Source organism: Harpia harpyja, chromosome W (genome assembly GCF_026419915.1).
Source record: "Harpia harpyja isolate bHarHar1 chromosome W, bHarHar1 primary haplotype, whole genome shotgun sequence".
NCBI lineage: Eukaryota > Metazoa > Chordata > Aves > Accipitriformes > Accipitridae > Harpia > Harpia harpyja.
In genome coordinates, this window is record NC_068968.1 from 14,755,136 (window position 1) to 14,782,761 (window position 27,626).

The window sequence follows — 27,626 nt, forward strand, 5'->3', positions numbered from 1 at the left end:
GAGAAAAACCTAAAAGACAGATATTAGCAAGCCAGTTATAAACTCACGATTAGCATCCAGATATCCCTACTTCCCATTTACTGCCTGGTTTGCAGCATTAAATCCATCACCTCCTCCTTTTCTCAGAGCAGATGTAGTGCCACTTTCAACAGAGTGAGGAAAAAAACCCCACACTTTTTTTTTTTGTTTTGGCAGACATTTTAGCAAACAAATCTTTATACAAGTAATTGGAAGCTAGTAGGCAAGGGGAAGTACAGCATTAGAGACCAGCTCTGAGACATTAAATAATAGCTACAAAAATGATCAGAAACAGCAGCTTCAAACTTCAGTCTATGACTGAAATAGGGCTACAGAGTAAGAAATGAAGACACTAGGGTCTAAAAACCTTGCACCTTACCTGCTGTACAATTCTTTTTTCCATCACATCTGATACCACTTGCACATGTATCATACCTGTTACAACACTCACAGAGTGACATCAAAAATGAGGATCTCTGTAGAATATGACTCCCTCTATTTTTTGAATCTGTAAAGAAATTAAATTAGCAACAATCAATTTAACAACACATTTAAATTGTGCATGTACATGGATATTGGTGGCAAATATTTCACAGGAAAATGAAGCTGTATAGCAAAGCAGCTTTCCAGCTAAATTGTATACAGAAATACGTAGTATTGAGAGGTCACCTTTCTACTGTCAAAGACTAGAAGCTAAAAGTCAAACTAAATGAAAAACCCAGCAGAGTGCAATGCTAAATAGGACGAGAAAAAAACTGTTTTAGTATATAGGTCACAATAATATCTGGACAGATCAACCAAAAAGTTGGTTGGGCATTTAACCATTTCTAGGGCATCTGTTACCTCACTATCCAGGATAGTGATAGATATCCCCAGGTTAAAGATGTGAAGAGAAAACTTCTTACCCTAGTATGGCCCTCAGATTATTATCCATTATTGATTTTTCAGGTAAGTAGTAATGAAGTTGCAACAAGAAGTCCGAGGGCAATCAAGAGAGACTTCAGGGCCTTGGGATGACTAGTTAAGGGATCAGGAGCACAAGTAGTGTTCTCTATCCTTCCAGATGCAGGAAATGATGAGGGAAGATACAGGAAGAGCCAGCAGATCAATACCTGGCTCTGAGCCTGGTGTCACCGGCAGAATTTTGGGTTTTTTGGTCATAGGTCAGTCTATACAACACCAGGCCCATAGGTCAAGATAAGGACAGTTTAATAAAGTGAAAGCAAAGGGTGCATGCGCAAAAGCAAAGGAAAACAAATGATGTTATTCTCTACTTCCCATCAGCAGGTGATGTCTGGCCACTTCCCGGGAAGCAGGGCTTCAGTACACGTAGCAGTTGCTCCGGAAGACTGCAAATATGAAGAGATGTATCCCCCAGAAACTGGAGACTTTGCCTTTGTAACTGATCACACTTACACAAAGTCCCAGATCTGCCAGATGGCAATGAAGATCCTGTGAGCACTAGACTTTGATCTGGGTCGCCCTCTCCCTCTACACTCCCTAAGGAGGGCTTCAAAGACTGCAGAGGTAATGCTGAAAATGGATGTTACTGTAAGGAGTATCTGGAAGATGCAACACTTGACTGTGGCAGCTTGTTAAAATGGTTCAAAACTTTTAAGTATTGCTACCATTTTGTAACTGAGTGGTTCAGCTTGGTAGGAACTGTCCCATATAGAAACAGGTCTTGTTTGTCTGTTTTCAGTCACATGAGCTTAACCCAGCCAAAACCAGAGTTAAAATGCCTGCCTAGTACTGCAGGTGACTGCTAGACTGCCATTGAAAGGAGCAGTCCTACACTATGAGCAGCCTAATGCAGGTCAGAACTGCTCTGTGATTAAATCACTTGAATGTCAAGCCTATAGCTCTGAAAATGTTTGCTAAGGATGTATTTCTTCCTGCTTGACTAAACAAAGGCTTGACAGGATGCTCTTGCCTTGGAGATAGCCAATACTCAACTCTGACTTACTACAGGTAGACTTGGAACAGCACACTCTGGTCAAGTACCTGATGGAGTTGTCCATTGTCAACTATAAAATGGTTCACTTCCCTCCATCCAAGACAACAGTTGCTGCTTCCTGTTTTGCTCTGAAAGTCCTCCATGGAGGGGAGTGGATAAGTCATGCTTGTCAGACTACCTCCTAGTTTCGGACTTGGTGTGCCTGTGCACCAGCTTAAAAGGCTGCTCTGGGCCAAGTGCATGCCTTCTCTTCCCTTGTGGTATCTGTATTGGGTTTGTGTGGTGGGGTTTTGGTAGCGGGGGAGGGGGCTACAGGGGTGGCTCCTGTGAGAAGCTGCTAGAAGCTTCCCTGGCTCCAAGTCAGACCCGCCTCTGGCCAAGGCCGAGCCAATCAGTGACAGTGGTAGCGCCTCCAGGATAACATATTTAAGAAGGGGAACCTGCAGTGGGGGAGGAGATTAGAATGTGAGAGAAACACCTATGCAGATACCAAGGTCAGTGAAGAAGGAGGGGGAGGAGGTGTGCCGGAGGAGGTTGATGCCCCTGCAGCCTGTGGTGAGATGGCAGACTGTCCCCCTGCAGCCCATGGAGGTGAACGGTGGAGCAGATGCCCACTTGCAGGCCGTGGAGGACCCCACGCCAAAGCAGTTGGATGCCCCCGAAGATGGCAGTCACTCCATGGGAAAGCCCACACTGGAGCAGTCTGTGAAAGGACCCATGCCAGGGAAGTTTGTGAGGAACTCCAGCCTGCAGAAAGGACTCACATTGGAGAAGTTCATGAAGGACTGTCTCCTGTGGGAGGGACCCCACGGTGGAGCAGGGGACGAGTGAGGAGTCCTCCCCCTGAGGAGGAAGGAGCGGCAGAGACAAGGTGTAGTGAGCTGACCCCAACCCCCATCCCCTGTTCCCCTGCGCCGCCGGCGGGAGGAGGTAGAGAAAATCAGGATTGGAGTTGAGCCTGGGAAGGAGGGAGGGGTGGGGGGAAGGTGTTTTAAGATTTGGTTTTTATTTCTCATTATCTTACTCTGATTGGTTGTCCTGGTTTCAGCTGGGATAGATTTAATTTTCTTTCTAGTAGCTGGTATAGTGTTATGTTTTGGGTTCAGTATGAGAAGAATGTTGATAACACACTGATGTTTTCAGTTGTTGCTAAGTAGTGTTTAGACTAAGTCAAGGATTTTTTCAGCTTCTGATGCCCAGCCAGCAAGAAGGCTGGAGGAGCACAAGAAGTTGGGAGGGGACACAGCCAGGGCACCTGACCCAAACTGGCCAAAGGGGTATTCCATACCATGTGATGTCATGCCTAGTATATAAACTGGGGGGGCATTGGCCTGGGGGGGCGGATTGCTGCTCAGGAAGTAACTGGGCATCGGTTGGCAAGTGGTGATCAATTGCATTGTGCATCACTTGTTTTGTATATTGCAATCCTTTTATTATTATTGTCATTTTTATTATTGTTATTATTATCATTATTAGTTTCTTTCTTTCTGTTCTAATAAACTGTTCTTATCTCAACCCACGAGTTTTACCTTCTTTTTTCAGATTCTCTCCCCCATTCCACTGGGTGGGGGGGGGGAGTGAGTGAGCAGCTGTGTGGTACTTAGTTGCTGGCTGGGGTTAAACCACAACGGTCCTTTTTGGCACCCAATGTGGGGCACGAAGGGCTGAGGTAATGACAGATCTGACCAGAGCATGTTAAAACGAATTTGTTACAAGCATTCATTATATTAGTTTTATAGTCGCTGGTCACAATGTTGATTTATGGGCTCTTAGAGTTGTGGTGCTCGTTTTTAGAGTTCTGTTATGTATCACCTCACTTACTTGCTGTATGTAGTCCCTGTGCTGCTGCTTATCATCCATGGGAGGTGGATTAAGGTTTTTGCTTTGATGTATTGTGTAATGGCTTATAGTATGATAAAATTATTGGTCGTAGGACTAATCCGGTATTTGTACTCAGCATTGTCGTCACCTCTACACTTTGGGAGCCATCTGTGGGAAACTATTAATAATTACACCATTTACCTTTCCTCCTCAGAGAGTCAATCTATGGGCGAGACACCTTTCCTCCCCTTTCCCTTCTCCTCCAGTCTAGTTCCAATGATGTTTGAGAATTTTGAAAACTTTGAATACCCTTGGGATGTTGTGAGGGACCGAGAGACTGTGAGAGACTGGCAACCATTTTGTCTCAAACAACCAAACAGGTAGCCGCAAGCAGCCAAAACAGGACATGCCCTCTGGAGGTGGGGTAGTGAACTGTTTCTGGGAGGCTTTCCAGCAGTCGTGCCTCGAAGAGGCTTTCTGGCGATTGTCTTTCTGGGAAGCTTTCTAGCGGTTGCGCTTTGGACATTTTGTCACAGGTTTGGAGTTTTTCCACGGGCCCTTACCATGGCAGTTGTGTAAACAAGTTAAATGGGATAAGGGGGCACCAGCGACCCCCCCCACTCCCTCCTCAAGAACTTTTCAGAAACCCCACAATGCATGCACGGAGGGCTCTCAGACGAGGCGTCATGGACAGGATAGTCTGAAGCAGCAAGGAGGGTTTTTAATAAGAAAAAAAAAAAGAAAAAAAAAAAGGGGATACCAGCCAGAGTGCTGAGGAAAGGAGAACTGACATTCAGTTGAAACCGAATTCTCTGGCAGAAGATCATGGCGGCCCGGGATAAGCCTGATCTTGACTGCTCCTGCTGTTGGATTTTTTTAAAAGGATATAAAGCGTGTCCCACTCCACCAGGACACAGTTGGGCGGAGAAAAATTGGCAATATCTGACCGTCGTAGCAGAATGAATAAAAAGTTTGGCAAAAGAAAAACATCTTAAGGCTGGTAAAGGCAAGATGATTGTCTGTGGTGTTCTGGGGGCTGCACTAATACCCACCCAGAGGGACAAACATGAAGCGAATGAATCAAACTAAGCAAACAGAACATGAAGCAAACGAATCCCTGCAAGAATTAGTTAATAAACTGCAGGTAGAATTAGAGGTAGACCGAGCTAAACGGCAACAGGCTGAGGAAACAGTAAAAGAAGGAAAGAGGGTTATGGAAAACCTTTGAGACAGCCTGTGGGAAGCTTATATTAGGGAACTTTTCCCCTGGGTCCCATTAAAACCCCGGTTACCTTTCTCATAGACATAGGGGCTCAGATGTCAGCATTAAACAGTGACATGGGCAAGCCGAAGCAGAATAGCACCTGACAAAAAGCGTATTTGGGTTACTGATGTTTTCAGAAATTCCAAATCTCAACCCACAGCCTGAGTGCAATGCTGGTTGCCTGGGGGCACCACTCCCACTGTAACCACAATGATAATAGGCGTCCTTCCCACCGATATCCTGGGATTAGACGTATTAAAGGGGAAAGCCTGGACAGATTCTAAAGGGAGAGAGTGGAAATTTGGCTCCCCAGTTGTTCTGATTAGGCTTCTGCAAACTGCACCGCCACTTCCCCCTTCTTAAATTGTAAACATGAAACCTTATCCCCTACCCCTGGGAGCAAAGGAGGGTATCACCCCAGTGATAAAAGAGTTACAAGAACAAGGGGTGATCATCCAGACCCACTCCCCATACAATTCCCCTGTGTAGCCTGTACGGAAGCCAAATGGAAAGTGGCGACTAACCATAGATTACAGGTGCCTAAACGCTAACACTGGCCCTTTAACAGCAGCAGTGCCAAATATAGCTGAGCTAATCTCCACCATACAAGAACAGGCCCATCCAATTTTAGCTACTATTGATGTGAAGGATATGTTCTTTATGGTGCCCTTGCAGGAGAATGATCAGAACAGATTTGCCTTCACATGGGAAGGGATCCAGTACACCTTTACCTGGCTACCACAAGGGTACCGGCACTCACCTGCTTTGGTACATCATGCCCTAGCCCAGGCTTTAACTGAAATTACTCCCGAAGAAGGAGTTAAGATATATCAGTATATAGATGATGTATTGATCGGCAGGTCAGATGCCACAGCTGTAGAGAAGACTCAGACTGAAATTATCACCCATTTAGAAGACTTGGGTCTCCAAATTCCAATTGAAAAAATACGACTCCCTTCTCATGAAGTAAAATTCCTAGGAATATGGTGGAAAGGAGGGATGATATGTATCCCACCTGAGGTCTTAACTACCCTGGAACAGGTAAAAAATCCCAAGAATCAAAAGGAGTTACAGCATGCTTTAGGCCTGCTGGTGTTCTGGAGAAAGCATGTCCCAGACTTTTCTATTATAGCCTGCCCACTATACAATCTATCCCAGAAAAGGGCTATCTGGGACTGGACTCCTGCTCATGAGGAAGCCTCGAAGCTACTGATCTTTGAAGCAGGGGCATATCAGGCCCTAGGCCCTATCCACCCAAAGGATCCACTCCAAATTGAGTGGGGATTTGCTACACGTGGGGCATCCATACATATGTGGCAACACGGGCCGGAGGGTCCCCCTCGCCCCATAGGGTTCCATTCATGAAGCTTTAAGGATGCAGAAAAGCGGTACTCCACCTGGGAAAAGGGGCTCTTTGTAGTAAGCCTTGCTCTTCAAGAAGCAGAAAAAAATGTGCAGAATCAATCAATTCTTTTAAGGGGACCTTTTAAAGTTCTCCGACCAGTATTGGCAGGTACCCCTCCTCCCCCGGGGGTTGCCCAATGGGAAACAGTTAGAAAATGGTATGTTCAGCTAGAACACTATTCTCACATTTACCAGATACAGGAAGGAGCTCCAAAGATGCTCCAGACACAGGAAAACCCTAACACCCTGAGTGAGGAACCCACTCCCTCTAGTATTGAGAAAGCACCCCCCATACAAACCCCATCTGCAGACCATGTGGTTTACAGATGCCTCTTCAAAAAGGGAGGGGAAGGTGTGCAAATATTGGGCTGTAGCGTTGCATGTAGATTCTGGGGACCAAATCATAACTGAAGGGGAGGGAAGTGCCCAGGTGGGAGAGTTAGTAGCCGTTTGGAGTGTAATCAAAAAAGAAAACAAAAGTTCCAAACCCACATATATCTACACAGACTCTTATGCTATATTCAAAGGCTGTACAGAATGGCTTCCTTTCTGGGAAAAGAATCAATGGGAAGTAAACCAAGTGCCTGTGTGGCAAAAGGATAAATGGGAAGAAATATTAAAAGAGTCCAGACAGCAACCTATATTCGTGGGATGGGTGGCTGCCCACCAGGAAGGAAATCACCTGGCACACATCCTTAATAATCAAGTAGATTCCCTCACCTGGTTGGCAGCTATGACCAGAGGAGAGGAGAAAAAGGAATGGGAACATCTGCTAGAGTGGCTGCATCTCAAACGAGGGCACTCAGGAGTTAAAGATCCCTTTAGAGAAGCAGGAAGGCGGGGGTAGCCTGTAACCCCAGAGTTGTGCACAGTAATTTCCACTTGTGGCATGTGCCGCACCAGACTAGGAAAACACCCTTTGCAGACACCCCCACACCACACCACACACACACCCTGCTCCATTTGCGAGATGGGAAGGGTTTGTGGGAGACCTGGCAAATCGACTATATAGGGCCTTTTAGATGATCAGAGGGAAAACAGTATGTACTCGTAGGAGTAGAAATAGTGTCAGGTTTGGTACAAGCAAAAGCTGTAGCATGAGCCACGGGAGAAAATATGTTGAAGGGCTTATGGATCTGGTTTAGCTCCTTCCCCAAACCAAAAACTATACAATCAGATAATGGGACCCATTTTACTGCAATAACAGTACAGGAGTGGGCCAAAGAAGAAGGGATACAGTGGGTATTCCACACGCCCTATTATCCCCAGGCTAATGGGATAGTTGAAAGGACAAATGGGCTCCTGAAACGCTTCCTCAAATCCCATGAACCAGGATGGCCAAATCGTCTCTGGGAGGCGGTAACGAAGATAAATGACCGATGGGGAGTAAATGGGTGTCCTAAACTTACAGCTTTCTGTCCAAAACCCCCTTCCATTATTTCTGGGAGAAGGGAAGAGGACACCAAAAACCCTCTCCATTATCCAGGTCAGCCTGTTCTTGTTAACTTGCCCACCATAGGGGAAGTACCTTTGGTTTTGAAAACCCCCATTAATATTTATGCATGGGTTGCCACAGATGCCCACGGCAAAGAGCACCGGATAAATACCCAATGGATTATGCCTTCTTTCTAACCGGTTCAATAGAACCGAGTTTTCCTTTCCTTTTCTCTTTTCTGTTTTCTTATAGGTACAAAAAAAAGGATAAGGAAGAATAGAAAAGGACTCTTTCTTATCCTCACTCACAGACAGAAGCCGTGTAAAGAAAATACATGGAATTTTTAATATTTCTCATAGTTCTTTGCCTTGTTGCCTTAATAGCTTTGGTTGCAGACCAAACCGCCGAACTCTTCCAGTCCTTGCAGCTGAAGGACTGGTTCAACGGACTCTCCCCTGACTCCTGGTTTACCTCACTTCTATGATCCTTGGGACTCACAGGATGGGGGGCATGGCTGATGAAAATAGGTTTGATGTTATTAGGTGGTTTTATATTCCTAATGATTGCCGTAGCTATAATGCGCTGTATGATTACTCAAGCCCTTTCTTCTCTATCATCTTCTCTCCTCTCTCCTTCTGTCCACTATATTGAAATCACCACCCAAGAAGATGAGAACCTTACCCTAGAAGATGAGGACCTGATTTCTACACCACCTTTGGTTGTTTGAGCCACGGGGTGGTGTGAGGGACCGAGAGACTGTGAGAGACTGGCAACCATTTTGTCTCAAACAACCAAACAGGTAGCCGCAAGCAGCCAAAACAGGACATGCCCTCTGGAGGTGGGGTAGTGAACTGTTTCTGGGAGGCTTTCCAGCAGTCGTGCCTCGAAGAGGCTTTCTGGCGATTGTCTTTCTGGGAAGCTTTCTAGCGGTTGCGCTTTGGACATTTTGTCACAGGTTTGGAGTTTTTCCACGGGCCCTTACCATGGCAGTTGTGTAAACAAGTTAAATGGGATAAGGGGGCACCAGCGACTCCCCCCACTCCCTCCTCAAGAACTTTTCAGAAACCCCACAACGCATGCTGGAGGGTATAAAAGGTGGGGGGAGACCAATCCCCAGGCAGGCGCCTGCCGCCTGAGGAATCCAGACAGTTACTACTGAGATTCTTTCCTCGCTGGATCCAAGGGTGGTGATATTTACCTCTCCTTTTTTTCTCTTTCTTCTCTCTCTCTCTCTTATCTCTTCTCTTCCTCCTACCTTGTTAGGAATATTTTGCTACGGCTGTTAGGTGTCAAGTTTTTTATTCAAAATATCTGCTATGCCAAATTTAGCCACACTTGTGTTTATAAGTCAATGTTAAATAAAACATATTTCAAGCATTTAAGAGCCATTGTCATGACTCCTACCCTGGGATTTGCCAAGCGAAATGTGGTGTTGAAATTTTCTCTGTCCCTCCTGAGTCATTGTCGTGACTCCTGCGTGCAGCAATGGACTATCTAAAAGATCACCGCCCCTGAGCCCACCGAGTGGGACGGGACAGATGTTGAAACCAGCATGGTCTTCTTACTAGGAACTAGCATGTTCCTGAATGTGGTTCAGGTCTTCTTTAGGGTTAAACAACTATTTAAGAAGATCACCCAGAGATTTCCCCAGAGGCTGGATAATTATGAGTGGCAGGATGCGTGGGATAGTATGGGCAAATGCCTAGGGCGGTGGGCACCTCCAGAGTTTTGGAACTTCACCCTTGAACAAGTGCAGAATCCTGAAGAACTAGTAGAACATTTGGAAAAAGTATGCTGTCACTCCGACAATTCCAGGGAGACACAACTCACTGCAATGTGCTGGGGCCTGGCCCATGCCTATCAAGCCCTGTTCAAAACTATTCAGTATCCTCAAGGGAAAGGTCTCTGGATCTAACAACAAGGCAACAGGCACTGCAACCACTCCAACCCCAGCGACAGGCACTGCAGCCACTCCAACCCCCACGACAGGCACTGCAGCTGAACCAGAGAACCAACCCGCACCAGTATCAGTTGCCCCAATACACAAGAAGAAATATACAAAAAAATCAGTTCACTTAGTGAAGGATGAAGGTGAACCAGGGTCATCATGGGAACAGGAGGAAGAGGCAGAACCAGAGGTGGTAACCCGGTCCCTATCCTTGAGTGAGCTGCGGGATATGCGAAAAGATTTTGGCCGCCGTATAGGTGAGCATATTATCACCTGGCTCCTCCGATGCTGGGACAATGGGGCTAATAGCTTGGAATTAGAAGGTAGGGAAGCCAAGCAGCTGGGATCGCTTGCCAGGGAAGGTGGCATTGACAAGGCAATTGGAAAAGGGACACAAGCCCTCAGCCTCTGGAGGCGACTCCTGTCAAGTGTGAAGGAAAGGTACCCCTTTAAGGAAGATGTTATATGTCAGTCAAGCAAGTGGACCACCATGGAAAAAGGTATCCAATATCTGAAGGAATAAGCCATGCTAAAGATGATTTATTATGACACAGACAATGCACAATTACCCAGAAATCCAGACAAAGTCCAATGCACGACCCATGTGGCGGAAGTTTGTACGGAGCACACCATCGTCCTATGCCAACCCACTGGCAGTAATGACCTGGAAGGATGAAGAGGCACTGACAGTGGATTAAATGGCTTGCCAACTCCAGCAATATGAAGAAAATCTCTCTTCCTCCCCACAAGCCTGCATCTTGGCTGTGCAGAAGCTATCCCAGGATTTCCAGCAATTCAAGGAGGATATGTCCTACTCCCCACCTGTACGGAACAATGTCTCAGCTATTAGGAGTGAGCATTCCTCTGCCCAAGAGAGAGAATATAGAAGGTACACACCATGAGGTGCCCTGTGGTTTTACCTATGTGACCACGGAGAGGACATGAGGAAATGGGATGGAAAACCTACCTCGGTCCTAGATGCTGATCTTACTTCTGATCCTCTTGAAGGGACTTCTGAGCCAATTTTACGAGAAGTGAATACTGGATACTCTGACTAGAATACTAGAGGGGCCCTTGTCGCGTCCCAAAGTTGGAGCGACTGAGGTTCATGGATTTCCTTTGTCAGAATTAAGGTGAAACGACACCAGGGGAGTTCAAACAACAATCAACATTTATTCAACCTAGCTAACCTTGCCCAAGTATACATGAACTTATTAATATGAACCTTGCAACATGTCATTAAGCTGCTGTTTGAGAAAAGAGGGGAGGTGTAGAAAAAGAAATGGAAAAAGGAACATGAAACTGTGTCAGAAGGAGAGCCCTCCCGTTGAGTCACGAGGTTCAGAGCAGACCCCCTTGCTTTCTGGACTCCTTCTCAAAGAGGAGCTCAGGGGCAGCTAGATCCACTCCTAGTCTCAGACTTGGTCAATGGTTTATGTTTAAAAGGATGAGGTGTAGGGACTGTGGAAAAGAGAGAAGGAAAAGAGGGAGAGAGGGAGAGAGAGAATGAGAGAATGAGAGAATGAGAGAGAGAAAGAAAGAAAGAAAGAAAGAAAGAAAGAAAGAAAGAAAGAAAGAGAGAAGGGTTTCACCAGTCCTGGGTCCAGCGTTGGTCCAGCCAGCGTAGAGATCCAGTTCCGGAGGGCGCGCACTGAGGACTCGTTCTCTCTTCTTTTATAGTGTGTTAGTTGATGATCTCAACATGCGCAGTTCCCACACCTGGGGTTCACTGGAATCGGTTGGTGAGTTTTGGGGGGGGGTTCATTGCGGAGTTGCCTCTCTTTTCCTGCTGGCATGACCGCTTAAGATAGAAGCACAGTCCCAACTTCTGTGGGGCCTTCTTCCTCCAGGAAGGCATAAATTGTGTTCCTTCTCCTGGTCACTTAAGATAAGGAATTGGGGCTTTGGAGAAGTGCGGTCCCACCTTCTGTGGGGCCCTCTCCTCTGGCCACATTGTCCTGTTCACAAAACTCCAGCATTTTTACAGAGGCCGTTTTCTCCAGCAAAGCTCTTTAACGGATGTTTGAGACATTGAATTTGTCAGACCGTCACAGCCCTGCCTCCAGCCAGGTGGAGGAAAGGGATAACCGGGTTTACTGGACTGTGTGGATTCGATGGCCTGGCACGTTAGACCCACAGGAGTACAAGGCTCTAGTAGACACCGGTACAAAGTGTACACTAATGCAATCAAGCTATAAAGGGGGAGAACCCATCTGTATTTCTGGTGTGACAGGGGGATCCCAAGAGCTAACTGTATTGGAGGCTGAAATAAGCCTAACTGGGAATGAATGGCAGAAACACCCCATTGTGACTGGTCCAGAGGCTCCGTGCATCCTTGGCATAGACTATCTCAGGAGAGGGTATTTTAAGGACCCAAAGGGGTATCGATGGGCTTTTGGTATAGGTGCCTTGCAGACGGAGGGCACTGAACAGCTGTCTACCCTGCCTGGTCTCTCTCAAGACCCTTCGGTTGTGGGGTTGCTGAGGGTTGAAGAACAACAAGTGCCAATTGCTACCACGACAGTGCACCGGTGGCAATATCGCACCAACCGAGACTCCCTGATTCCCATCCACAAGTTGATGTGCCAACTGGAGAGCCAAGGAGTGATCAGCAAAACTCGCTCACCCTTTAATAGTCCCATATGGCCCATGCGAAAGTCTAATGGGGAGTGGAGACTAACAGTTGACTATCATGGCCTGAATGAAGTTACGCCACCGCTGAGTGCTGCTGTGCCAGATATGCTAGAACTTCAATATGAACTAGCGGCACAGGCAGCCAAGTGGTATGCCACAATTGACATCATTGCTAATGCGTTTTTCTCAATCCCTCTGGCAGCAGAGTGCTGGGCACAGTTTTCTTTTACTTGGAGGGGCGTCCAGTACACCTGGAATGGATTGCCCCAGGGGTGGAAACACAGCCCCACCATTTGCCATGGACTGATCCAGGCTGCACTGGAGAATGGTGTTGATGACATCATCGTATGGGGCAACACAGCAGAAGAAGTCTTTGAGAAAGGGAAGAAAATAATCCAAATCCTTCTGAAGGCTGGTTTTGCCATAAAAGAAAGTAAGGTCAAGGGACCTGCACAGGAGATCCAGTTTTTAGGAATAAAATGGCAAGATGGACGTCATCAGATCCCAATGGATGTGATTAACAAAATAGCAGCTATGTCTCCACCAACTAATAAAAAGGAAACACAGGCCTTCTTCAGTGTCGTGGGGTTTTGGAGAATGCATATTCCAAATTACAGTCGGATTGTAAGCCCTCTCTATCAAGTGACCCGGAAGAAGAATGATTTTCAATGGGGCCCTGAGCAACAACAAGCCTTTGAACAAATTAAGCAGGAGATTGTTCATGCAGTAGCCCTTGGGCCAGTCCGGGCAGGACAAGATGTTAAAAATGTGCTCTATACCGCAGCCAGAGAGAATGGCCCTACCTGGAGCCTCTGGCAGAAAGCACCTGGGGAGACCCGAGGCCGACCCCTGGGGTTTTGGAGTCGAGGATATCGAGGATCCGAGGCTTGCTATACTCCAACTGAAAAAGAGATATTGGCAGCGTATGAAGAAGTTTGAGCTGCCTCAGAAGTGACTGGTACTGAAACACAGCTCCTCTTAGCACCCCGACTGCCAGTGCTGGGCTGGATGTTCAAAGGGAGGGTCTCCTCTACACATCATGCAACTGATGCCACGTGGAGTAAGTGGATTGCACTGATCACACAACGGGCTCGCATAGGAAACCCCAGTCGCCCAGGAATTTTGGAAGTGATCACGGACTGGCCAGAAGGCAAAGATTTTGGAATATTGCCAGAGAAGGAGGTAACATGTGCTGAAGAGGCCCCACTGTATAATAAACTGTTCAGAAAATGAGAGGCAATATGCCCTGTTCACTGACGGATCCTGTCGCATTGTGGGAAAGCATCGGAGGTGGAAGGCTGCTGTATGGAGTCCTACACGACAAGTTGCAGAAACTGCTGAAGGAGAAGGTGAATCGAGTCAGTTTGCAGAGGTGAAAGCCATCCAGCTAGCATTAGATATTGCTGAAAGAGAGAAGTGGCCAGTGCTCTATCTCTATACTGACTCATGGATGGTGGCAAATGCCCTGTGGGGGTGGCTACAGCAATGGAAGCAGAGCAACTGGCAGCGCAGAGGTAAACCCATTTGGGCTGCCGCACTGTGGCAAGATATTGCGTCCCAGCTAGAGAATCTGGTTGTAAAAGTACATCATGTAGATGCTCACGTACCCAAGAGTCGGGCCACTGAAGAACATCAAAACAACCAACAGGTGGATCAGGCTGCCAAGACTGAAGTGTCTAGGGTGGATCTGGACTGGCAACATAATTATTTATGAATATTTATGAATCATTTATGGCTCGGTGGGCCCATGATACCTCAGGCCATCAGGGAAGAGATGCAACATATAGATGGGCTCGTGATCGAGGGGTGGACTTGACCATGGACATTGTTGCGAAGGTTATCCATGAATGTGAAACATGTGCTGCAATTAAGCAAGCCAAGCGGCTAAAACCCCTGTGGTATGGAGGGCAATGGCTGAAATATAAATATGGGGAAGCCTGGCAGATTGACTATATCACACTCCCACAAACTTGCCAAGGCAAGTGCCATGTGCTTACAATGGTGGAAACAAACACTGGATGGCTGGAAAACATATCCTGTGCCCCATGCCACCACCCAGAACACCATTCTGGGCCTTGAAAAGCAGGTCTTGTGGCGACATGGCACCCCAGAAAGAATTGAGTCAGACAACGGGACTCCTTTCCGAAACAACCTCATAGACACCTGGGCCAAAGAGCATGGCATTGAGTGGGTGTTTCATATCCCCTATCATGCACCAGCCTCTGGGAAAATTGAACAATACAATGAACTGTTAAAGACTACATTGAGAGCAATGAGGGGTGGAACCTTCAAACATTGGGATACACATTTAGCAAAAGCTACCTGGTTAGTCAACACCAGAGGATCTGCCCATCGGGGTGGCCCTGCCCAGTCAGACTTTTACGTAGTGTAAAAGGGGATAAAGTCCCTGTGGTGAACATGAAAAATATGTTAGGGAAGACAGTCTGGGTTAGTCCTGCCTCAGGCAAAGGTAAACCCATTCGTGGGATTGCTTTTGCTCAAGGACCTGGGTGCACTTGGTGGGTGATGCGAAAGGATGGGGAAGTCCGATGTGTGCCTCAAGGGGATTTAATTTTAGGTGAGAATAGCCAATGAATTAAACTGTATGATGTTAGTTGCTATATAACCCTGCCACTGTATGTTATCATTACTACAATTGTTATATGCTATATCCATGGTATTACAGTAAGAATCACTTAGACCAAGCAAGAATGAACTGTGATAAAACTGAGTGAAGCACAGTAGTGTTGGAACCAGAACTGACTTCAGCATGCAACACTCCAACATTGCATACGATCCTCCTACTGCGTCCAATGTTACTGGCTCGCCACACCGCACAGAAGCCCTATCATGCTCTGCCAACTGAGAGGGCTTCTCACCATCCCTCCTGCCCAGAAAGACTGGTATGACAGATGGAGCCCAAGGTAGGGGACTAAATGAACTCAACGGACATTTTACAGAGATGGCCCATACACTAAGGGAATGATATCTGTGTGTGTATATATATATCAAAGGACGGAAAAGGTCATGATGATTGATTAGGATGTCATGGAAAGTATGGGACCTGAGCATGACATAAATGGTATAAAATAAGGGATGGATACAGTCCTGGTTTCGGCTGGGATAGAGTTAATTGTCTTCCTAGTAGCTGGGATAGTGCTATGTTTTGGGTTCAGTATGAGAAGAATGTTGATAACACACTGATGTTTTCAGTTGTTGCTAAGCAGTGTTTAGACTAAGTCAAGGATTGTTTAGCTTCTGATGCCCAGCCAGCAAGAAGGCTGGAGGGGCACAAGAAGTTGGGAGGGGACACAGCCAGGGCAGCTGACCCAAACTGGCCAATGGGGTATTCCATACCATATGACATCATGCTCAGTATATAAACTGGGGGGAGTGGGGCTGGGAGGGATCACCACTCGGGAACTAACTGGGCATCAGTCGGCGAGTGATGAGCAATTGCATTGTGCATCACTTCTTTGGTATATTGCAATCCTTTTATTATTATTGTCATTTTTATTATTGTTATTATTATCATTATTAGGTTTTCCCTTTCCGTTGCATTAGACTGTTCTTATCTCAATCCACAAGTTCTACTTTTTTAACCGATTTTCTCTCCGATCCCACTGGGTCAGGGGGGAGTGAGTGAGGAGCTGCGTGGTGCTTAGTTACCGGCTGGGGTTAAACCACGACATTGGTAACAAATTAAATTGATTTTGTTTTTTCCCCAAGTTGAGTCTGTTTTTTGCCCATGACCATAATTGGTGAGTGATCCCTCCCTGTCCTTGTGTCAACCCATGAGCTTTTCATTATATTTTCTCCTCCCCATCCCACTGCATTGGAGGAATGATCGAGCAGCCTCATGGTGCTTTGTTTCTGGCTAGACTTAAACCACAACAGTATCTCAGTGTGTTCTTGTCTCCCCTTGGCCCATTACAAGGGGACAGAAGTAGGGCAGTAACTGTTAACCCTCCCTTGTTAGAAAGGAGACTGCAACTGCCTGAGCCCAATAGAAGACAAAGAATCCAATGAACTTGGATCATTCTAGTAGGCTTGTCTAATAACTTCCCTTCCTTTCAGACACCAACTCTGCAATGCTACGTCTTGCACTGAGAGTGACCTTCTAGTTATGCAGCTCATGGCAAAGAACATAACTCTTGTGAATCAGGGCCTTACCAAGCACATAGTAAGAAGTTCATGGTGCAGGTGGGGAGTATATGTGGTCACTTGTCAACGCGTGGCTTTCTGAAGTTAGCTTAGCTGTGACTTGAATCACTGGTATCAGATTTGTATCAGACCTGCTCACTTCAGCTGAAGATCTCTATCTTGCCAGTGGCTTGAGCCAGCCATAATCCGGTCTTGGGTGCTAGAACTAGCTTGGCCTGCCCGCTAAGCCTCAGATGAGCTGGTGTAATGTAAGTTTATGAACAGGGTGAAATTAATTGAGCTTATCTCTTCGCAGAGAATCAAGAACAAATATGCCAGCAGCAAAAATGCCAAGATAAGCACCCTCACACAGCTGAACTCTGCTGTCATACAGAATGTAGCAAAACCTCTGGCCAAAGTGTTCTAACTTCTATGTGAACTTGAGCAGAATGTTGACATCATGTACAGTGGCACATAGTGCATCTTATTCGTGTGTTTCAGGCTTTTAATAAGGCACTTTTTTGCCTTTTACTCCAGTGCTGTCTTATTTGTGTTCCTTGTGATAGTACAGTTGACTTTTCCCCTATGGCTGAGGCATCTCCATATAGAGACTGTGAATAGTGTTGAGAGGTGTTATGTGAGCTCTGAGGTTAGCTCTTCAGAGTTGCTGAGCCTCCAGGTAGGTGTACAGGCAGGAGTGTTGTCATAGGCTCCACTAAACATGGTGGCAGATCTAGCTGCTGCCAGATTAGTCAAATTCTAAATTCCACAGTTAGAGTGCAGCTCTATTAACTTAATATTTATTTATTGTAGTATATTTTTGTTAATAGCTTATCTAAAAAATATCGGCTCTACCTCTAGTAAAATACTGGTCAGAGCTGTATTTGCCTTCACTTAGAAGCGATAATTGTTCTTTGCCTACCCCTCTCCCCATTTTTTTGCCCTTGTTACAAATATTTAACTTTACTCCAGCTTCCCTTCTGTTCTTTATCTGAAAAATACCTGAGAGAAGGGGCTGCCTTGTTCCTTTCTTGTGCCTACTACAAGGGTTTTTTACTGGGAGGGCTTGGTGGGGAATAAGCTCAGCAACTAACGAATGTCCTTTTGATGACCTTTGACGCAAGGTGACTAACACAGGGCTTTGATTTAGGGGCTGCCCCTCCTCACTGCCACTTTGGGGGCCATTCCGTAAGGAAACAGTTATTACTGTCATCGCCTCCCACCTAGCGGCCGAGCGCCGAAAGGCCAATACAGAGGAAGAGGCCTGGGATTGGCTGGAAGCTTGTGGGCTGCGGGGGAGCTCTGTCCTTTCAGGCGGAAGCAATCGCTGGCTGCGCTGTCGAGGAGCGCGCGGGGGATGTTTGAAGGCGCAGTCATGGAGCCGCTGCAGCGGGAACTGGGCGTGGTGGCCGAGGCCGAGCCGCCGGCCGAGCCAGAGGCGAAACTGGACGTCTTCATGCTGTTCCGGTCAGCGCTGAGGAGAGCGGGGAGCCGCTGGAGTGTCGGCGGCTCTGAGGAGACCGGAGCGGGGGGGAGCCGCTGGGGTGATGGCGGCTCTGAGCAGGCTGGGGTGGGTGTGAGGGGCGGTGGCTACGGCAGGGCCCACTTAGTGCCTGCTTTCCTGGGCTGCGGCGCTGAGTCTGACCGTTTTCACTTTGCCTCTGCTCCTGCCTGAGGGAACAGATGAAGCAGCAGCTCATGGAGTGCAGCGCCGCAGTTCATGCTAGTAAGCTTCTCCCTACTCTAGCTCCCTCCAACAACCCCCTGTGCTTTCTCTTAATGAGATGCGATATTACAGTAATAAAGAATGTGGCATGACTAATGTATATATTTAAAATAATTTTTTTTTATTTAACAAAAAGTGGTTGTTATAACAAGGAAATGTTTTTCTTGGCTGAGCATCTTATTGCATTTTCTAGACAGCTCTTGTAGACATGTTTGAGAGCTTACAAAACTGCCATATGAGTATTGCCCACTGCCCTTTCTCCTCTTGGATTTTCACTTTAGCTCCCTCTAACGTTCTGACAAAGCTTAAGTTGTGATGATGGCTTTCAGGAATCTGATCACTGGGGCTGAAGCCTTACAATGCAAAGTGTTTGGCAGCAATACTGATTTAAGGTGTTTCTTGTTCTCATTGTGTTTCTGTTATCGATGTCCTCTTCTACTGGACCAGCCAGTTGCATATATAGAGCAATGCTGTGAGTCAGCTCTGGCGTGTCTAAAAAGTACTAAATGGAAATATTTTAGAGCCTAATTATTTCTTTGATACAGTTGATTGATAGTCTCACTAACAGTGGAAGAGATGATGAGGTGTGAAGGTAGGAATAAAAATTACCTTGTTAGTATAGCCATTAAGCTGCTTATCCTTTATGCTCTATAGATTGTATTTAAAAGTCTTTCTGTTGTGCTATTTTAGTGACGTTCTTGCTTTGCAGGTCAAGAAAGCTACCCTGATCATGCCATTGAAGAAAAGCTTATCAAGAGGTATGTCGTGATAATTTCAAACTTTTGACGTATATTTAAAAAAAAAAAAAAAAGAGGAGAAGGTTTGGGAACTGAGCTTGGAGGTTCTCTTCTAGTTACTCCTTTTTAGTAAAAACTCTGGATTAACGGTCAGTACTTTGCAGGACTCTGGTGAAAATAAAGGAAATTAAGAGAAAACATGGGGAAGAAATATTCTACTCAGTCTCCTAATGTAGTTCAGTATCTGATGTGGTTTCTAAATTTGAAAACCTAGTGATGGCTAGAATTCACTAACATAGTTTCATATGCTAAAATATTCCTGGCCTGAATAATCTGTGATTTGCAGGAAAAATTCTTACTTCAGGCATGCAGAGAGCAAGTTAAAAATGTGACATTACTTTTACACTTCTTGTTCTTTTCACACTGTTTTGTTTTGGTTGGTTGGTGGTTTTTTGGTTGTTTGGTTTTTTTTGGTTGTTTGGGTTTTTTTTGGTTTGGTTTGGTTTTGTACCGCAGAAGATTTGGAAAGAGAAATGGAGAAAGTAAAAGTCTCTTTCCAAAAAAAGACATTAGTCTTACAAAGGTAGATTCCTGTTTATTTGGAGGTTTTCTGTTTGTTTATGTGTGCGCACATGCATGCATGTACATATGCATAATTCTGATTAAAATAGGATTTCAAAGTGATATAGTGTGTGTTACAAATATGAGAGTTATTACTACCATCGAACCAGTAGGAATGAAGATGGAGATACCATAGAGAGCAACAAAAAAATCACATGTTGAAATGTGTAAACCCCAAAGGTCCTGCAAAAATGTGAAAGTCTGACTGTAAAAATTGGTAAGCATAGTTCTTGGCAGTATTTTATAAATGCCTGTGAAAAGGTGGAAGTTGGTAGGTGTTATATGTCTCCTGTGTTACATGGCTGTTCATCTGAATTCCCACCTTCCCTTCTGTAGACTCTGGGATTTAATGGTGTCTGAGTATGTTTGGCAAGAGAGAAATGCATTGTTATTCTTACAAATAATCATTGATATGCCTGTGGTGGGTTGACCTTGACTGGCTGCCAGCTACCTAACAAGCTGCTCTATCACTCCCCCTCCTCAGCTGGACAGGGGGAGAAAAAAAATTCAACGAAAGGTTCGTGGGTCGAGATAAGGACAGGGAGAGATCACTCAACCAATTACCATCACGGGCAAAACAGACTCGACTCGGGGAAATTAATTTAATTTATTGCCAATCAACCAGAGTAGGGTAATGAGAAATAAAACCAATTCTTAAAACACCTTCCCTCCACCCCTCCCTTCTTCCCAGGCTCAACTTCACCCCTGAATTCTCTACCTCCTCCCCACAAGCAGGAAAGGGGGTTGCAGTCAATTCATCACACATTCTTTCTGCTGCTCCTTCATCCTTGTGCTCTTCCCCTGTTCCAGCATGGGGTCCCACCTAGAGGAGACAGTCTTCCACGAACTTCTGCAATGTGGGCCCTTTCCACGGGCTGCAGTTCTTCATGAACTGCTCCAGCATGGGTCCCCCATGAGGTTACAAGTCCTGCCAGCAAACCTGCTGCAGTGTGGGCTCCTCTCTCCACAGGGCCACAGGTCCTGCCAGGAGCCTGCTCTAACGTGGGCTTCCCACGGGGTCACAGCCTCCTTTGGGCATCCACCTGCTCCAGTGTGGGGTCCTCCCCAGGCTGCAGGTGGATATCTGCTCCACCGTGGACCTCCCTGGGCTGCAGGGGGACAGCCTGCCTCACCATGGTCTTCACCAGGGGCTGCAGGGGAATCTCTGCTTTGGTGCCTGGAGCACCTCCTCCCCTTCCTTCTTCACTGACCTTGGTGTCTGCAGAGTTGTCTCTCTCTCATATTCTCACTCCTCTCTCTTCCAGCTGCTGTTGTGCAGCAGTTTTCCCCCCTTCTTAAATATGTTATCACAGAGGTGCTACCACTGTCACCGATTGGCTCAGCTTTGGCCAGTCGCAGGTCCATCTTGGAGCTGGCTGGCACTGGCTCTATTAGACATGGGGGAAGCTTCTAGCATCTTCTCACAGAAGCCACCCCTGTAGCCCCCCTGCTACCAAAACCTTGCCATGCAACTCCAATACAATGCCTTTCTTGTCTTGAGAGTTAAGCCCTGTTATTTAAGAAGTGTGATATTTAAAAAGTACTGAGTATTTTATATGTATAATTCCAATGTGAAAGCGAACATAAATGGAACCTTGGAAATCTCTTTCGATATTTATCTAAATTAACTTCTCAGTTTCTTATCGGTTATATGTTTCTTCCCCACACTATGCAGGTTCCAGCTTACGGATGCTCTGAGAAACAAAGTGAAACAAAATGATAATGACTCATGGTAAGGTGTTTTTGGGGAAAGGATGGCTAGAAAGGAAATGACTTGACACAGTTTAATGCAACACATTTCTACATTACTTCATTGTACCTTTTTTAAGAGCAAGCTTTCTTCTTCTAGTTTTTACTGGATTATATACAGTCTACCTTCTGGCTAGAATCCGCATGATCAGACTACTTATACCCAGGGTGGATTTACATTTGGGCTCTGAATTAACCAACCTTTGATTACACAGATTATAATTTTTGATTCACTAGTGAGAACTGTTTGTAGTTAAGAGGTTTTTTTGTCTTTAATGCACGAATTACCTGCATTTGTAATAGCTGAGCACATATTACAGGCTTCTAACAGAGCCTTGCCTCTTTTGCTGCCTTTGTTAATTAATTGTGTAGGAGCTTAATGTCTTTGAAAAAGAATCAAAGGTTTCAAACATGTTTAAAATGAACTTTTAATATCCTGTCCGATATTAATGGATGTATGTATTTGAAGTGTAATATGAGGAATTTAATTTCTGACATAAATACAGCTGAAAACAGTGCATCTCCATGATGTTCCTGCCACAGGCCAGAATTCAGGAGCTCCAATTGCTAGCTGTTCTCAGGTGTCTTGGCTTCCTTGATGCCTCCCAAGTTCTATGATTTGAAATGTTAGGGAAATGTAACTGAAACATTAGGGAAACTGAGAGGGGAAGTAAGGAGACTATTTGGCCCCTACAACAATATTTAGTATGATAACTGTAAAAAAGAAAGGGTGTAGGTTTTAAAAAAAAATAAAATAAATAAAATATGCTTTATTTTGGTGTTAGGGGAAATGGTGTGGGGTTTTTTCTTTGGTTGTTTTTTTTTGTTTGTTTAATCCAAATAACTTTGGTTAAAACATTTATGCTGTTGACGCTTATTAATGGTCTTAAGGTATGCAACTGTGTTTCCTTCCTTAGTCTGATCTTGGAAACTATGAAACACATAATACTGCTCAGCACTGCAATACTTGAATCTCAGCAGGTAAATGTCAGTTGTAGCTTGTTGTGCAGGTCTGCCAACCTCAATACGGGCAGGGGCATGGTTTGAAAGTAACAGGAATGTGCAAGTCATTTGAAGCTGAATATGTGGCCAAAGGGTGTGTTTTCTACTGGTGTTAAAATTATTGAAATGATTACTTAAACTGAATATGTAAGAAAGTCTGGTTCTAGAGCTGCCCTTAACTGCTTTTGTGGATTGAATTAGCATCTATCAATATTTATTGGAGACAGGAGTCTAGGAAAGTACTTTTTTTTTTTTCTTTCAGCAAGCACATGAGATGGAACAGAAATTGAATGACATTAAAAGGAAAATACTCTGTGTGTTAGTTATATTGACTTTGTTTTATATTTGAACGTACAGTTCCTATTTTAAAGTGCTTCTTGTAGCAATATTAATTTACATCTGAAGTAACTACAAAACTCTCAATACAGTTATAAAACTTCTGAAAAGAGTATGAAGTACTGTAAAAATGAGCTGGTGTGTTGTCTACATGAGCATGAGACTGACACGTTAGAACGAGAGATGCAAGAAGATACTCAAAAGGAATGTGGTGATGTTTTATTATTCAGTGTAAGCTCCCCAGCAAATTACACCTCATTTAGTAATTTAAATCAGTCCTACAACACCTAAAGGATTTTTTTGTCAGATTGCACCTTTGTGAAATGTTTATAGAATAGAGGAGGGGATTTAATTACAAAGAACTTGTGTAATAATATATATGTTGGTATCTAGTATGCTTATTAGAGTGGGTCAAATTTAGATTTGAAGTCACTCTTCAGAATTTAAGGTAAATATGTTTTTTGAATGCTCCTACTGCCATATGGCCAGGTTTGCCAACAGTTTTAACAACTGTTAAATGTTTGTTTCATGCATAGGAAGTGGTGTATATGTTGACAGTAATGAACAAGCACAATGAAATATTTGTCTTTATAGGAAAAATGAGCACCCTAACATCTTCAGAAATAAGGGAAGGAATGCTGTGTCAGCATTCTTTCAATGTATGAACTGTCCCTAAATGTTTTTATTCAGTCTAGTTTTTAGCCTGTTTTCCTATTAAAACTAGTAATATTCACTGGCATTGTCCATATGTCCCTTGTATGACTTTGGAACTTGCTTTCAATCAAATTTTAAAAAGGGGAAAAAGGTCTTAAACATCTCTGACTATAATAGTTGTGACAACCAAAGATGGGATGTAGGAGAGATGTTCAAATTACTGTCCGTGTCTGTTGGAAATGCAGACAGCATACAAAATACTTTGTTTTGCTAGCAGCCAGGGAACTAGTCGATGTGCTGTGGCTACCTGGTATCAATGTACGTGTTGTCTCTTGTGTGAAAGGAATATCTTGAGGTATATCGGAGGAAAGGGATGGAGTGAGAAGTTAGGGTTATTGCAATGGAAGTGCTTTAGATGTCTGTGAAGAAAAAGCATGTCTTTGGTTCTACTGTTCACTGAACTACTTCTTAATGCTTTGTTTTCCTGATAATGGAACAGTACTAAAACAAGCTGGACGACAGAAACTACTGCAAATTCATACCATGATAAAAAAAAAAAAAAAAAAGGAGGAACTAGTGAGCATGGAAGTAGATGAAATGCTAGAGAAGATACGTAATAACTTAGAGAGATGACTACATGAATTCAAAATGTATTTTAGGTAATGTGTCCATAGCTTTCAGAAGCAAGTTTGCAGTTTTGCATTACAGTTGAGATAACATACTGTGTAGTAAAAGTAACTTCAAACAAAATTGTGTTTTCTAAAAACTTTAAGTGATGATGGTAATGAAAAAACTGCTGTATGAAAAGCAAACTTTATTGTTTTAAAGGCTAAAAGTATGAAATCATCACAGACTTCTTTTGGAATAATTATTTATTGAGTTTAGAAACAGTCTATCAATCTATTTATTTGTTGCCTTAAAGGTACAAAAATAATGCATCTTCTAGGAGAATGTCTGTCACAGCAGTGGCTATATTTCCTTACACTGAGAGTCACCCCTACATCCCTCAAATCAGTTTCCCAATCTCATGGTTAGGAAAAATAAGTAGGTCTTAATCCCATGATACCAGTGAGCCAGACTGCTCCTTCTGACCACATGCACTTCTCTCTGTCACCTACTGCAGTGTTGTGAGAGCCTTTGCCTGCGGCCAAGGCCAGTCTCCAAAAATGTTCAGCAGTGTAGCCTTCACCCTCTTGGTTACCCATGTATCAGATGCTGCTGACTAGTCTGTATCCATGCAGCTGGCTAGCAGGTCATCTGGAGTTTGGGGTCACACAAAGTGAGGAAGAAAACCTCATGATTTGGAATGGGGAGGAAGGGCCTCCTGCAGCATCCTGTGCTCAGAGGGGCTTTACTAAAGATCACGTACACTGTGCTGCAGTCTGGTACTCTGCCTCTCACTGTGTGACTTGTCCTGGCTTTCTTCGCTTGACCCCACAGATCAGTGACTTAAGTACAAAGATGGGAGGCACAGTGAATGGCAATTGCAGTGCTTGTGAATGGGTTTATGAAATCCCAGTTAAGTATACACAAAGTTTATTAAAAAAACTTAGGCTGGGGAAAAGAGAGAATATATTGGAGGGCTTCAGGTAGAAGACAGGATATTAACTGTTCTCTGAATTTGGATGATCAGAAGAATTTCAAGGACAGAAAGAGCCACATGATTGTGTTGCATACTTTATCTACTACTAGTTTGCATTGATAATAATGTTACATCTCAATTCGAGAAATTAAACATTTTAGGTTTTGGATTAGATTCCTGGAATTACCTTCTGTTTTGTATTCCTGAAGTCTTCTGAGCTGTAAGTAGAACAAATCTTCTTTGATTAAATTTAATAACTCCCATTTTCAGTCCAGAATGGCAAGGTGAGAATGTTAGAAACTGTGTTATCTTGTGTTTGAGGCAAACTTTATTTCATGTGCTTAAAAAAAAATTATATATATATTCTCTAAATTCTATGTTTAAAATAGGGATGGTGTGCCAGCACCTCTAGAAAAATCAAAGCACCATTTTTTTTCCTATGTATTTTTTCCTATGTATTGACAATAGGATCTAAACCAATACTTCCCTTTCTCTTCTCTCCCCCCATCCCACCCATTTCAAATGCTGCTGTGAATTTAAAGGGCTTCCAAATTAAAAATTAAAAAACACAGCTTTTGAGAAATTTTAATAGGAATAATCCTTTTTAAAGGCTTTTTTAACCAATAATCTTTCTTTCTCATAGAATATCATAATCGGAAGCAGAGTTAACTGGGCAGAAGATCCATCTTTAAAGGCAGTTGTTCTACAGCTTGAAAAAAAAAGTCTCTTTTCTGTGAGTCAGGAGAAATGATGTTTAATTTTATACAGTGTATGTAATCAATATACTAAACTTGATATAGCTTAATATGCATCACTTAAGAATTTGAAAATTTAACCTTTCTGGAAGTTGTTCTTTCTAGAGACTCAGAATGTGACCATGCAACTCTTAGAAGTGAAATTTAATTCCTGGTACACAACAAATGTTCAGACAGGTAGCATAGCTGATAAAACTAACTGAAGAGCCACTTCATAGCTGTCCTGTCCCAAGAGCTCATTTCCCTCTGAAAGGCAGCAATAACACAAGAAAGAATAATAATCTATGTATTTCGAGCTTTTATGTAAAAGTGGGCTTAAACCAAGGCTCTACAATTTCTGTCCTACCTTCTGGGAGGGATAAGTACCCCAGCACAGCTCTTCCTCTAGGCACCAGCAAGCCCTGGGGAGGAGGCTGCAGAGCTCAGACAGGATCCATGACCCTGCTCTGCCCCTGTAGAAAGCCCAAACTGGAAAACTTAACTAAGTCGGTATTTGGTTTTTGCCTATTTTTTTTTTTTTTTAATTAAAGCATTATGTATAATTTTAAACACCAAAAAGTTTATACTCTTAATTGTAACTATCACTTGTGCCTGTGCTATATGATGATTAGTTAAGCAAAGCATCCAGGAATAGATGCAACCTGTAGATGCTGTCCCACATGGCAAAATATGACAACCCTAGAGAAAATGTAGGTAAAATGGAAGAGGTGACTTCATCTTGTTAACTATGTGGCTAAGCAGTATTTTAAATGTATTTTTACATTGACAGTTGCATTGCACCTTCATGTTTGAAGAAAATTGAGTAAATCGTAGTGTGTAATTGTATTGGGTTTGTGTGGCAAGGTTTTGATATAGCGGGGGGGCTACAGGGGTGGCTTCTGTGAGAAGATGCTAGAAGCTTCCCCCATGTCCAATAGAGCCAGTGCCAGCCAGCTCCAAGATGGACCTGCTGCTGGCCAAAGATGAGCCAATCAGCGATGGTGGTAGCGCCTCTGATAACATATTTATATTTAAGAAGGAGAAAAAGTTGCTGCGCAACAAGAAACTGCAGCCAGAGAGAGGAGTGAGAATATGAGACAACTCTGCAGACACTAAGGTCAGTGAAGAAGGAAGGGGAGGAGGTGCTCCAGGCACCAAAGCAGAGATTCCCCTGCAGCCCCTGGTGAAGACCATGGTGAGGCAGGCTGTCCCCCTGCAGCCCAGGGAGGTCCACGGTGGAGCAGATATCCACCTGCAGCCCATGGAGGACCCCACACTGGAGCAGGTGGATGTGCCCGAAGGAAGCTGTGACCCTGTGGAGAGGAGCCCATGCTGGAGCAGGTTTGCTGGCAGGACTTGTGACCCTGTGAAAAGGACCCACGCTGGAGCAGTTTGTAAAGAACTGCAGCCTGTGGGAAGGACCCACGTTGGAGAAGTTTGTGGAGGACTATCTCCCATGGGTCAGACCCCATGCTGGAGCAGGGGAAGGGTGTGAGGAGGAAGGAGTGGTAGAGGTGTGGTGAACTGACCACAACCCCCCCATTCCCTGTCCCCCTGTGCTGCTGGGGGGGAGAAGGTAGAGAAAATCGGGAGTAAAGTTGAGCCCAGGAATGAGGGAGGGGTGAGGGGAAGGTGTTTTTAGATTTGGTTTTATTTCTCATTACCCTACTCTGATTTGATTGATAATAAATTAAGTTAATTTTCCCTAAGTCAAGTCTGTTTTGCCCGTGACGGTAATTGCTGAGTGATCTACCTGTCCTTATCTCGCCTTTTTCTTCCCCCCCCCCCCCCCCCCGTCCTGCTGGGGAGGGAGAGGGATAGAGCAGCTTGGCGGGCACCTGGTGTCTAGCCAAGGTCGTCC

At 44.6% G+C, this 27,626-nt stretch overlaps 1 protein-coding gene and 1 pseudogene across 6 annotated transcripts; both read left to right on the forward strand.

Annotated features, from left to right (window-relative positions):
• LOC128136061 (G2/mitotic-specific cyclin-B1-like) overlaps positions 1-17,051 on the forward strand; it is a 34,886-nt pseudogene extending 17,835 nt beyond the window's left edge.
• An 899-nt stretch (positions 17,052-17,950) lies between these two features.
• On the forward strand, positions 17,951-27,534 carry LOC128136133 (centromere protein H-like). 6 transcript variants are annotated; one of them, XM_052775294.1, is made up of 5 exons: positions 18,100-18,350; positions 19,060-19,108; positions 21,384-21,440; positions 22,375-22,438; positions 25,675-27,534. In XM_052775294.1, exons 1-5 carry the CDS (start codon positions 18,308-18,310, stop codon positions 25,780-25,782), a joined length of 321 nt encoding a protein of 106 aa, XP_052631254.1. In that variant the 5' UTR covers positions 18,100-18,307; the 3' UTR covers positions 25,783-27,534. The 6 variants fall into 6 exon arrangements, 2 of the variants coding, with proteins under 2 accessions (XP_052631254.1, XP_052631255.1); XR_008233270.1 differs by lacking the exons at positions 18,100-18,350; positions 21,384-21,440 and adding an exon at positions 17,951-18,091 and having other exon boundaries at positions 22,375-25,251; XR_008233268.1 differs by lacking the exons at positions 18,100-18,350; positions 25,675-27,534 and adding an exon at positions 17,951-18,091 and having other exon boundaries at positions 22,375-25,649.
• Positions 27,535-27,626: the final 92 nt, after the last annotated feature.